The sequence below is a fragment of the Arachis hypogaea genome, chromosome 11 (assembly GCF_003086295.3).
Source record: "Arachis hypogaea cultivar Tifrunner chromosome 11, arahy.Tifrunner.gnm2.J5K5, whole genome shotgun sequence".
Lineage (NCBI taxonomy): Eukaryota > Viridiplantae > Streptophyta > Magnoliopsida > Fabales > Fabaceae > Arachis > Arachis hypogaea.
Window position 1 is genome coordinate 108,833,822 of NC_092046.1, and position 13,620 is coordinate 108,847,441.

A 13,620-nucleotide genomic window follows, 5' to 3' on the forward strand; every position below is an offset into this window, starting at 1 on the left:
TGATGTTTAAGACTGTTAAATATGTTGGCTCTTGAAAGAATGATGAACATGAGACATGTTATTGGTAATCTGAAAAATCATAAAAATGATTCTTGAAGCAAGAAAAAGCAGTGAATACAAAAGCTTGCAGAAAAAAAAAAAAGAGAGAAAAAGCAAGCAGAAATAGCCAATGCCCTTAAAACCAAAAGGAAAGGGTAACAAAAAGGACCCCAAGGCTTTGAGCATCAGTGGGTAGGAGGGCCTAAAGGAATAAAATCCTGGCCTAAGCGGCTAAACCAAGCTGTCCCTAACCATGTGCTTGTGGCGTGAAGGTGTCAAGTGAAAACTTGAGACTGAGCGGTTAAAGTCAAGGTCCAAAGCAAAAAGAAGAGTGTGCTTAAGAACCCTGGACACCTCTAATTGGGGACTTTAGCAAAGCTGAGTCACAATCTGAAAAGGTTCACCCAATTATGTGTCTGTGGCATTTATGTATCCGGTGGTAATACTGGAAAACAAAGTGCTTAGGGCCACGGCCAAGACTCATAAAGTAGCTGTGTTCAAGAATCAACATACTGAACTAGGAGAATCAATATCACTATCTGAATTCTGAGTTCCTATAGATGCCAATCACTCTGAGCTTCAATGGATAAAGTGAGGTGCCAAAACTGTTCAGAAGCAAAAAGCTACTAGTCCCGCTCATCTAATTAGAATCTGAGCTTCACTCTTCACTCACAAAACTCTGAGATATTATTGCTTCTTAAATCATTTGTATTCTATTTTATTTATCTAGTTGCTTGAGGACAAGCAACAGTTTAAGTTTGGTGTTGTGATGAGTGGATATTTTATACGCTTTTTGGGGTTAATTTCATATAGTTTTTAGTATGTTTTAGTTAGTTTTTAGTTTATTTTCATTAGTTTCTAGGCAAAATTCATATTTCTGGACTTTACTATGAGTTTGTGTATTTTTCTGTAATTTCAGGTATTTTCTGGCTGAAATTGAGGGAGCTGAGCAAAAATCTGATTCAGGCTGAAAAAGGACTGCTGATGCTGTTGGATTCTGACCTCTCTGTACTCGGAATGGAATTTCTAGAGCTACAGAAGTTCAAATGGTGCGCTTCCAATTGCGTTGAAAAGTAGACATCCATGGCTTTCCAGCAATATATAATAGTCCATACTTTGCTCAAGGATAGACGACGTAAACTGGCGTTCAACGCCAGTTCCATGTTGCAGTCTGGCGTCCTGCGCCAGAAACAAGTTACAAGTTGGAGTTCAACGCCAGAAACAGGTTACAACCTGGCGTTGAACGCCCAAAACAGCCCATGCACGTGAGAAGCTTAAGTCTCAGCCCCAGCACACACCAAGTGGGCCCCAGAAGTGGATTTCTGCATCATCTATCATAGTTTACTCATTTTCTGTAAACCTAGGTTACTAGTTTAGTATTTAAACAATTTTTAGAGATTTATTTTGTATCTCATGATATTTTAGATCAAAACTTTGTACCTTTTGACGGCATGAGTCTCTAAACTCCATTGTTGGGGGTGAGGAGCTCTGCTGTGTCTCGATGAACTAATGCAAGTATTTCTGTTTTCCATTCAAACATGCGTGTTCCTATCTAAGATATCCATTCGCACTTCAATATGAATATGATGAACGTGACAATCATCATCATTCCTCCATGAACACGTGCCTGACAACCACTTACGTTCCACTGTAGAATGAATGAATATCTCTTAGATCTCTTAATCGGAATCTTCGTGGTATAAGCTAGACTGATGGCAGCATTCAAGAGAATCCGGAAAGTCTAAACCTTGTCTGTGGTATTCCGAGTAGGATTTAGGGATTGAATGACTGTGACGAGCTTCAAACTCGCGAGTGCTGGGCGTAGTGACAGTCGCAAAAGGATAGTAAATCCTATTCCGGTACGATTGAGAACCTTCAGATGATTGGCCGTGCGGTGACAGCACACCTAGACCCTTTTCACTGGAAGGATGGATGGTAGCCATTGACAACGGTGATCCACCAACACATAGCTTGCCATAGGAGGACATGCGTGCGTGAATCAGAAACAGAGGAAAGCAGAATTTCAGAAGACAAAGCATCTCCAAAACTCCAACATATTCTCCATCATTGCATACAAGTATAATTTGTGTTCTGCCCTTTTATTCCTTGCAATCAAATTTGATAAGTGAATTATTTTATTGTCTTCCTGACTAAGAGTTACAAGATAACCATAGATTGCTTCAAGCCAACAATCTCCGTGGGATCGACCCTTACTCACGTAAGGTATTACTTGGACGACCCAGTGCACTTGCTGGTTAGTTTTGCGAATTTGTGAAGAACTGTGATTTCCAATTTCGTGCACCAGGGTGTCACCTGCAAAACACTCCGACGCTCTAGTCAGTCAAGTGTGCAGGCGGAAAGTGAGAAAATGGTATGTGACGTACCTTCAGGGGAGGGGTAGGACCCTCCCTATATATACCGTGTCAGAAGTGGGTCCCGCAAGGACAGACCCACCTTCCTCGAAGCTTCCTCATACAGCTGTAGTGAAGAGCTATCAAGGACGCGTGTCCGGGTCGGTGGTTGGGCTGTTCGCACCCGACCGCTCGGGGTCGGATGGTCTATGGGTCGGGTCGGCCCGCAGACTGTTTAGGCCAGGCCGTAACAAAAACTAATGGTACAGTTTGGCATAACGTACAATGGGATAGAAGAAGTGACAGCATAGTTTACACCAAGACAAAAGGTAAGCAACTATTGACATTTTACTTAAATTTCACTTTTCAACTTTGTTTTTTCAATCCATTGAAAATCTCTAACCTAATCCCAGTTAATTTTACATGAACTAACTAGTTATCTTGACTTCCATAACCTAGCCTAGAAAGACCTAAGAACCGTTAGACTTTAACAAATAAACGCTTGAGCATTCCCTCAAGCTCAAATTCAAGACCACTCCATTGAAAACCTTTGTCATTTGCCACCCAAGAAGATGCTCAACCTTTTAATTTGGTCTATTTTGTTGAGAGGAATTGTATACTCCATCTTCAATGAAACCTCACTTTCATTTGAGGCCACATTTACTCTGTGTTTTTTTTTTTTTTTCTTTTGGTATTACATTTACTTGTGTTAAACACTATATAAGATTAGATTATATTTAAGCCCAGTTTTGTCAAGGAAAACATAATTCAAGGTTGAGACATTCAGTTGTGATGATCAGACAGAAAAATGAGTTTCTTATTAAAAATGTGCAAAAATCTAAAGCATTGGAATAATCAAAATTCAGAGCCTTAAACTTGCCAATATCCAAGGAATGCATCATTCTACATTGTATACAATTCTTCAATTGCCCCAATTTATTAAATCAAATTAGTGCTGTTCATGCAGGAATAGGAGTGAAGCTGGAAGAGCTTTGCAAGCTAGCAGCATATTTTCGAGCCCAAAGGTCATAGTGAACGATTTCCTCGAGCGAAGGCGATGTTACCAATTCCTCTTGATGCTTCTCACATGTTAGCTCCACAACCTTGAAAATATCCAAATAGCTGATCCTGCAAGTAGAGGGGAAAAAATGGGGGTTGAGAAGAGAATTTCAATTTACATTGCTTACCACACCTATGGGACTTGGATATATCTGTAGCCGCGAATTCTTTGTAAAAGAATTAATATAATGAAAATACTCTGAGCTGCATTATTGGCAAGGAAATAAAGCAATGCTTGTGCGGAAAATATGTGAAATTCTTACTTTTCATCAATAAACATTTCTACAGCTTTCTCGTTTGCTGCACTAAGAACTCCTGTCATTGTTCCTCCAGCACGACCAGCAGCATAGGCAAGATTCATGGATGGATATTTAACATTGTCGGGAGCTTTAAATGTTAAAGAACCAAGCCTGAATCATCACACATTTCAAATATGGCTCAGTCAAACAAAAAATACAAGAACAATTTTCTGTGCCCAATCCCATTTAATTAAATACTTCATTTTACATTATGAAATTTCATGATAGAAATGGATGGCATATGGTGTAGTGGAAGTTATAGGATCATTGTTCATCATCTGATCATTCGTAACAAGAACGGTCTCAAAATTTACAACTCTTATTTCAAGTGGATTGGTCTATTTTCTTCAGTGTGGGTAGACTATAGATGATTTGAAGAATTTGAAATATGTAAGATGCAGGGGAAGATGGTATTACTTGCAAAGATCAAGGCGAGGCCAAGTTATTTCAGAGCAGTAAATTCTCTCGGGCCATGACATAGTATAGAGGATCGGTAAACGCATATCAGGCCACCCCAACTGTGCCAAAACTGATGAATCCTGAAATTTAAAATAATCTATCATTTCTTCTATTCCTTTCTTGATATATATTTTAACAAACTATTCATTATCAACTCCATATATCTGAAAAGATATTACAAAGATGAAGAAAACCAGCATAGTATTAGGGTCAAACCTGTGTTTCTATCATTGAATGTATGATAGATTGTGGATGAATGACAATTTCGATATTATCATAGTCAGCTCCAAACAAGTAATGTGCTTCAATTACTTCTAGACCCTGTTATGAAAAAAAATTACCTTTTATGACAAGGAAATCTAGATTACATAATAAACAGATATGTAAGAAGAATATTTTAACACGATATGTTGACAAAAGGAATAAAACCTTATTGAAAAGGGTAGCCGAGTCCACGGTGATCTTTTTCCCCATATTCCAGTTGGGATGTTTTAATGCATCAGCAACTTTAACATCTTTCAGTTTTTCAACAGGCCAATCCCTATGATCACCAAGAAGACACACTTAAAAACGGAACGTTTGATTATCTAGAGAAACAGTTAAACTGTGACTCTTGTGAAATGAAAAACGGAAAAGTTGAGACATGTTAGGTTTATTCTACACACCTGAAAGCACCTCCAGATGCAGTTAAAATAATTCTCCTAAGTGAACCTTCTGTCAACCCCTGGATGCACTGAAGCAAAGAAAATGCTTTTCAGTTTTCGCAGCAAGAAGTGGATTAGGATGATACAAAATTGCTCTTTTGTCATTGATCTTGTTGTAGACGCAAATTTTTATAGATTATGTGCTTTTTTATACCTGAAAAATGGCAGAATGTTCTGAATCGGCTGGAAGTATTTTTATATTATGCTTTTTAGCAAGAGGAAGAACAAAAGGACCTCCAGCAATCAATGTCTCTTTGTTGGCCAATGCTATGTCTTTCCCTGCTTCAATTGCAGCAACTGTTGGCTAATAATAAAATAATGAGAGGAACTTCAGCTTTCTAATATCTGTTATCCGATAAGCTATAACAAATACCATCTCTACTTCAGCATCTTAGTATGGACTTTGTTAATATAAAAAGGAATGCTAACTTTAATGATATCAACAGTTTCTTATACTTCTGTTGTGTCTCTTTTTTCTAACTGTTGTTTCCAGTAAACAAGCTATGTTATTACGCATACAACAATATTCAGTAACCTCAATGCGTTAATGGGGTCAATTTTCTTATGAAAAATCAATAATGATGTTGTAATGTTGGAAACTGATTGCTTAGGCAAAATGATCAAAAACAGGGAAGGAAATAAAAAATGGTTACCTTTAGTCCTGCACATCCTACTATTCCTGTGACTACACTAACAGCATCCGGGTGACGAGCAACCTGAAAATGTAAAAGCTTATGAAAAAACAATATTGGCTCTCTAAGCCACATTATATCATATGAAGAAACGAGAGTTCAACCTCAATAACTCCCTGCTCTCCAGGGATGATCTCAGGCTTTTCTTCAACGGAAGCCAAAGCTTCTTTAAGTTCAGCAATTAGGGATTCATTTCTTACAGCAACGAGTTGAGGCTTAAATCTCTTAACCTGCGAGACATAAATATTCAAAGAGATTAGTCTTTTTTCCTCCAGTTGGTATATCACAATTATTAGAGACACTGACAAAGCCTTATATTAACGAATTTAACTTTTCAAAATTTTAGTCTTCATGAATTATCTACTCAAATTAAAAGGAAAACTCAAGGGAGTGAATCACAGGGAACTCCATTGAAAATATTTAGTTTAAGATTTGATTTGATTGGTAGCAAGACAAATGAATCCAAAATTCCAGTACATGCTTGAGAGAGAGTATTTACCTGATCTGCAAGAAGCGTTACGTTCGAACCTGCAGCAAGTGCCACAACTTTGAACTTATCTGGATTCTCAGCAACGATATCGAGTGTCTACAAAAACATAAGAGCAAAGATGAATCACATCAAATCAAAGAACAAGAAACAAAGCCAAGTCAAACTACATATACAAGTAGTAAACACAAATTCTTTTGAATTGTAGCACTAAAAACACAAACTACTTCCGAAAAATTCTTGCAAACACACAATATATCACAAGTCCAGAAAGCATCTGATCTTAGATTACATCTCATTCCAATAGATGGCTATGACACAGTTTGTAATGCTATGATTCTATGCTAGAGTGATATTCCATTTCCACCTATACCTGAGTTCCGATTGAACCAGTACTTCCGACGATTGAGATGGGTTTCGGCCCCTCCCAAGTCTTGCGGTTCTGTTCCGGGACCGCCCTTCCTGGCCATGCTGGTGGCGGTGGTACCTGCACTGAGCAGGAAACTCTTCTTCCTGCTGCAGCTCCACAGTTTTTTCTTTTCAGAGCAAAATGACCTGAAACATCAAAATGGTAATGGAAAAGTCAACCACCCAATCACCATGTACTATGCAATGACCATCAAAACAAAAACTAAAGCCAATGGTTCAATATTAATTAAAAAAAAAAGGGTTCAACATTCAACAAACAAAAAATCATACTATGTAATAACACAACAACAGTAGCAATAGCATAAAAAAAATGGAGGGTACCTAACAGGATAGTCTCAAACAAAAAGGAAAAATTAAAATGGAAAGTGAGCATAATTTGAGGGAAAACAAAAATCAAACCAAACCGAACCAAGACAAATTCAAACACATCGAATTTCTTCCTCTTCTTCTATAAAGTTGAGAACTTTAGAGGAATAAACTAAGAGAACCTGGAAACTTTGCAGTGAGGATGTTAGACTTGAAGGAATCGGTGAAGAAAATAGACTTGACTTCAGCTGGGGAAGGCAAATTGAGAGCCATGACAAGAGAAAAACGAAGCTGAACCCAAATCCAGTACCAAATTCAACAAGAAAAATAATGAAAGTTTGAAAGTACAGTATCCCAGATAAAAAGTGTAGCAAAAAAAATGGTGGGAATTGCTATGGAGGAAGAAAAAGAAAGGCTTTGGATTAATAACCAACAATGGAAATGAGAATAGATGTGGTTTATTATCATTAACGAAAGATTGTATTGTTTTTTATGTTTAAAAAGAAAATTTACCCCCTTTATTATATTTTTTTTATTTTCAAGTTTAGGAGTCCGAGCCTCTTATTTAATGAGCACTGAATCTGAAATTATAAAAGTATTCAAAGTTTTTCGACCAGTCAATTTCCAACTTCCAAGAGTGTTTCTAAAATGTATTCTAATACTATGTTTTAAGTATATTATATAAAACAAATATGTTGTTATATTTTTAAAATGTATGTTTAAAACAATAAGATAGATTTTGCTAGTATGATTTTAAAATAATATTTGAAAACATATTGTAAAAACATATTTTATTAAAAATTATTATAAGAAAATTTTTACATTTTAATATATTAAATATATTAAAATTTTAAATAATTAATTTTATATTTACTACATAATTAATTATCAAAAAAATAATTAATTAACTATAATATTTTACGGTATATACATTAAAATTAAACTATTTAAAATATAAAATTAGAAGTTAGAATACGTCTTAATTTTTATAAAAAAAAAATGAAAACTGTTTGAATGAAATGCCTTTTTATACTATTTTACAATTGTCATGCGGAATAATTGAATGGGAATTGAAAAATGCAAGTGGTGAGCAAGTTGCAATTTAATGATTATTGATGGGTGTAAAGGATAATATTAATTGAACGTCTATAAGTTAGGTGTTGAAAGGAAGACTTAATTAAAATCGAAAAGTAATTAAATTAAATTAATTTTGATATAAACGTGAAATGTTCAAAAGATATTCGTTGACTGTAAGTTTAGATAACGAAGAAATTAGTCACTACTGTTCAGCGATCCATAAAATATTCAACACAAAAAGAAATACACTAACAGCACAAAATGCTGAGGAAAGAGATGTATGGGAATCTAAGGGTGGTATACCGTCCGAATTCGTGGGTATTCATTTCGTCTATATCTTTTTTAAACGAGTACTTATTCGTTTTCGCACTGGAAAAAAATTTTAATGAGACGAATATTTGGACAGATGGATGAAGTTGGATTTAGGAAAAACCTGCTTCTATCGGTTTCGATATATATAATATATAATAAATATATATTTTTAATATATAATATATAATATATATAAAATAATTAATAATATTATATTATATTTAAATTTTTATTTTAAATTATATTATATATATAATAATTATTATATAAATTTTAAAATTTTATTTTATTTATTAAATTTTAATAATTATAGAGACAAATTAAAATAAAATGGATATTCACAAAAATGAATCAAGATTTAATTTTTTACTATCTATATAAATAAAGATAGAACGAGTTATAAATTATTGTAAGAGAGAACAAGATCAAATAAGACAAAATTTCGTTCTTTTCCCATCACCGCCCCCTAGTGGAATCTGCATTCGTCTTCCACTAATAGAGTAAGAGCACTCCTATATTCTGGTTTCGTCTTCATGTGTGTTAGTTAAATCCAATTAATAATTTTACTCCTACTTCTTCATAGTTGGATTATACGTGTGTGATCAAGAGTACCTAATTAACGTTGCACTCAATGTGATTCTCCTACTCAACTTTATCTTTGACCATATATCAGTGTTGCACTTTATTTGTAGTTCTAAGTTCTAACATCTTTTTGAGTTCTTCCAAAAAAACACATCTATTCCAGGCTAAGCTTTTGCGTCACTTTTGCGTCTACAAAGCAAAAAGACAAAAGCTTGGTAGATGGTAGTTATTGCCTTCGTGTTCAACCTATTTATTAAGTAGGAGATTCATAAAAAAAAAAAGAAATTTGGAAAATAAGTCTTACATTAAATATTAAAATTAAAATATAAGTTTAGTATGTTGAAATAGAAGTAATTAATAAAAAGAAATAAGATAGCAATATTTTTAATGAAAAAAAAAAGTAAAAAATTAACTAATATTAAATTAAATACAAGATAAATAAACCCTAACTAAAAAATGTTAATTACTTGAGATTTTTTTGTAAATAAATTATTTCTGTCGAATAAATAGCATAAGGAAAAAAGAAAATTTTTTTATATAAATAAATTAAATATTTTATTTACCAATATATGTATTTTATAAAGTATTTACTAATTTACGGAATTTATTTATCTCGTTTACAATATAAACAAAATAATTATGAACGTATTTTATTTACACGGTAAATAATGTAAACGAGATAAGACACATTTTTATTTGGTTTTATTTTGTTTGTAAACAAGATAATTATTAAACGTTCATATATAATTATCTTGTTTACACTGTAAACAAGATATGTGTATCATTATAAAAAAAAATGGTCTAGTTACACATCTAAGTGTTTTTGGCAACCAAGTCCAACCAAGTTGACGCAAACTCAACAAAAATCACTCTCATCATACCAACATTGAAACAGATCATAGGAGGAGGAGGAAGGAAGCAGAACCTGCGTGCGTGGAGGAAGAGGAGGAGAAGGAGGCGCGTGATTTAAAAAGTTGTTATAACAACTTGGTTAGACTTAGTTAAATATTTTGTTTGAATGTAGAGTTTTATTCTATAAAAAAAAATTACGTTTTAAATGATTTTTTAGTTTAATTTTAAAATTAATTTAATTTTTTAGCAATTACTAATATCTTAATATGATTACTAATACTAATATCTTGAAACAATTACACTACCTATCTAATACAATTTAATTTTATACTCAAAAAGTACATAAGCCAAAACTACGAGATATGTTCATCATCTAAAACTCTACATATCATTTTTACTGTGTAAATGAGATACGTTCATAATTATTTTGGGATAAATAATATTACATAAATTAATAAATACTTTTAAAATTTATATTAGTAAATAAAATATTTAATTTAATTTATTTATATAAAAAAATTTCAGGAAAAAAATGGAAAAAGCTGTAGCGTTATTAAGTTATTGATTGATCATTTTTTAATTTTAATATAGAGAGAAAAATAGAGTAAGACGACATTATGGAGTGCATACGTATTTTACCTGAATGTAGTGTTAGAAAAGAACAAATTGGACAGAGCGAGTTTAGTTAAGATAATCGGACGGTCTAATTTAAGGGATATAAATCAGACTATCCGATTTGTGTGCATCTCTTATACCAACATGCCTCTTCCTGCACCCACTCTCTCCTTCCGAAGTCACTTTCTCCTTGAACCCACCCAGAAGGCTTAACAACTCCTTCTTCTTCTACTTTTATAAAAAAAAAAAATTACAATGCCAAAAAAACAAAAATGTAAAAATGTTGATCGTCCTGAACTTCATATTATAAGTTATTTTTGTCATTCTGATTATGTAAGTTTATTTTTTAAATTTTTTCTATTTTAGAATTATTATTATTGTTAGAAATTTAGAAATATATGTTTAAATAATATATGTTATAAAATTATTATTATTGTTAGAAATTGAATTTAGAAATATATATATTACAAAATTATTATTATTGTTAAAAATTTAGGAATATATGTTTAAATAATAGTTAAAAATATATATATTTAGATATAGTTAGTTAGTAAATATTTTAATTAATGATAATATTTAAATTAGAATAATGTGATAGATTAGTAAAAATATATGTTTAGAATTTTTGTAATAATTTTAGAAATTATAATTAATTATTACGTTAAATTGTTGTATAATTTTTTATAATAGTTTTGGAAATTTTGATTAATAATTAAGTTTTGTAAAATATAATATATTTTTGCTCCGGTAATAATTATTTGTTTATTGTTAGATTTTTAATTGAAATAAATATATTATTGTAGTTGAGGTTTGAATAAAGTGGAACATTATTAGTTAAATAAGAATTAGATTTATTATTAGTTATTATTAATATTAAGATAGTATTTGTTGTTAGTGATGTAGGAATTATCTATGACTAAATAAATAAATAATTATGTAAGAAACTGTTCAATGCTCAATTGGAAACAGTATGAGTAAAATATGTATAATAATAATATTGTAATTTTTAAAAATTAAAAAGCATTCGATAGGATTATTAATTAAATTTGCAGTTAATTATTATTATTCGGGTAAATTGGATTTAGTAAAATTATTTGTTTTAATTGAATTTAGTAAAATTATCTATGATAGCTTAGTGGTTTCAATTAATATGTCTTGTGTAGTTAATTATGAAAATTTTTTAATAATGATAATTAATTAATTGGTAGATTAGTTGTATTTATAAATCATAGTAGTTACTAAATTAGCTAATTAGTAAAAAGTTTAGCATAAGTTTAATAAATTAGTTACTCTAATTAGAAAATTATTAACTTTTAGTAGTAAATTAGTAATTATTAATTATTTGACTAATAATTTGCTATGTTTTTAGAGAGTTCACAAAATTTAACATGTAATCACCCACTGTCTCTGGATTGGTACAATCATAGTGTGGAAGAGCATTTATGGTTTACGGATTTTTATCATATTTCCCAGATTGGAATAGTTCAATGTTAGAAAGCACTGGTAAATGCTCTAGTCGAAAGGTGGCACCCAGACACACATACCTTTTACCTTCCGGTTGATGAGTATGCTGTGACATTGGAAGATGTGGCTGTTATTCTTGGTCTTTCAACGAATGATCTTCCAGTCACAGGGATAACTATGAGTAGTTTTAAAGTCTTAGAGGCGGAGTATTTGCACCAATTTGGGGTTGCATCGAGAAAGTCGGACTGTAGAGGAAACTGCATAAAATTGACATGGTTTCGGGATTCAAAAGAACGTTTATAGTTGATTGACAAAAACAGCATACAGAGGTACGTGAAGTGCCACATTATGTTGTTATTTGGTACGATCTTGTTTGGAGACAAGTCTGGGACATCTGTGCACTAGAAGTTTCTGCCTTCGTAATTCTGGCAGTATCGGATAGTATAGTTGGGGATCGGCATGCCTAGCACACCTGTACAGGGCGTTATGCAGGGAATCTCGTTGTAAAAGATGTAAAGTGGACAATGAGAAAGAAGTTGTTGTGTACTTAACATTTTCTATGTCTCATTTAACTTTTCTATGCATCGTTTAACTGTTCTATGTATCATTACTATGCATGTCATATAGTACTTGGATAAGTTATAATGTTTTAAATATCATAGAATGTTTGGGTAAAATCTAAAGTCGCAGATGTCATAGATTAGTTTGATATAAGTTACAATATTTCAAATATCATACTTTATAACTTGGATAAAATATAAACTCGCAAATGTCATAGAGTATTTGGATAAAATGTAAAATATATAAATCTATTGAGCATTATTGTCGGCACTTGCACCACACGACTGATGGCATCTACTACGGCTGTGTCCCTCAACCCCACATTGCCTACATCGCCTAGGACCACTGAAGAACGTAACTCTCGCGCGATCTAGAATTTTCACAATTAAATTCCCATTGTAAGTATAGCTTCTAGACCGACAAGAATTCCTTTCTTACAAAAGTTTTAGTTGTCACAAGTAACAAACCACTAAATAAATTGATAACCGAAGTATTTAAACTTTGGGTCGTCTCTCAAGAAATTGCAGGGATGTGTTCTTATTATTGGTTATGAGTCTTGTAAATTGGGGGTTTTGGAGTTTGGGCAATGGGCACAGATATAATTATAAATTAAAGCAATAAAAATAAATAAGAGATTTTATGTAATTAAATTAAAAGCTTTGACCCGGAGAAGATTAATCGGCAGTTCTATCCTTGTTGGATTTCTCAAGATTAACAGTAATAGGTTGTTGTTTCTACTTGGTTATCCTTTACTAAATAAAGGAAAATTAAGTTGGGAGCCAACTTCTGTTCACAAATCCTAATCCTCTCCCTTGGGAAGGATTAGCGTAGTGACTAGAGTGCTAGCCAACAACTTTCAATTACCAATTAATTCTTGAGTATTCCAACTCAAGGCGCTCCAAATAATAATCAACTCCAAAATCAAGTTAGGAGTCTACTCAGTTAATATGAATGCCATTTTCATAAATCATAAAAGAAGTAAAAAGGAAACATGGTAATTAAAATTTAATTGGAAATAATTAAACAAACAATAGATTTAAATGGAAAAATATTATGAAATAAATGCAGAATATAAGAATCTTAAATTAAAAGAGCATTGAACCTGGAAATTGAGAAGAAGAAATCCTAATCCTAAAACCTAAGAGAGAGGAGAGAACCTCTCTCTCTAAAACTACATCTAATCCTAAAATTGTGTATATGTATGTTGTTATTCATGAATGGATGTATTCTCCCACTTTATAGCTTCTAATTTGTATTTTCTGGGCCGAGAACTGGGTCAGAAACAGTCCAGAATTCGCTGGTTGCAAATTCAAACACGCTGATTTTCGTCAC

The 13,620-nt window shown here is 32.4% G+C and overlaps 1 protein-coding gene across 1 annotated transcript; it reads right to left on the reverse strand.

Annotated features, from left to right (window-relative positions):
* Positions 1-3,177: 3,177 nt before the first annotated feature.
* Positions 3,178-7,392, reverse strand: LOC112722349 (1-deoxy-D-xylulose-5-phosphate reductoisomerase, chloroplastic). Its single transcript, XM_025773343.2, has 12 exons — positions 7,008-7,392; positions 6,464-6,645; positions 6,103-6,189; positions 5,708-5,833; positions 5,565-5,627; positions 5,066-5,215; positions 4,873-4,940; positions 4,637-4,748; positions 4,424-4,528; positions 4,166-4,287; positions 3,713-3,859; positions 3,178-3,518 (listed from the first exon to the last, which is right to left on the reverse strand). The coding sequence occupies exons 1-12, from the start codon at positions 7,096-7,098 to the stop codon at positions 3,350-3,352; spliced, it is 1,422 nt and encodes a 473-aa protein (XP_025629128.1). The 5' UTR covers positions 7,099-7,392; the 3' UTR covers positions 3,178-3,349.
* Between the last annotated feature and the right edge of the window lie 6,228 nt (positions 7,393-13,620).

Bases quoted from the DNA above. Each gene is read 5' to 3' on its own strand.
- LOC112722349 (XM_025773343.2), bottom strand. From the start codon at position 7,098: ATGGCTCTCAATTTGCCTTCCCCAGCTGAAGTCAAGTCTATTTTCTTC. The intron at 4,941-5,065 runs GTATAAAAAAGC...TCTTTGCTTCAG, and splicing joins AACATTCTGCCATTTTTCAG to TGCATCCAGGGGTTGACAGA. The intron at 3,860-4,165 runs GTAATACCATCT...GTGATGATTCAG, and splicing joins CCTCGCCTTGATCTTTGCAA to GCTTGGTTCTTTAACATTTA.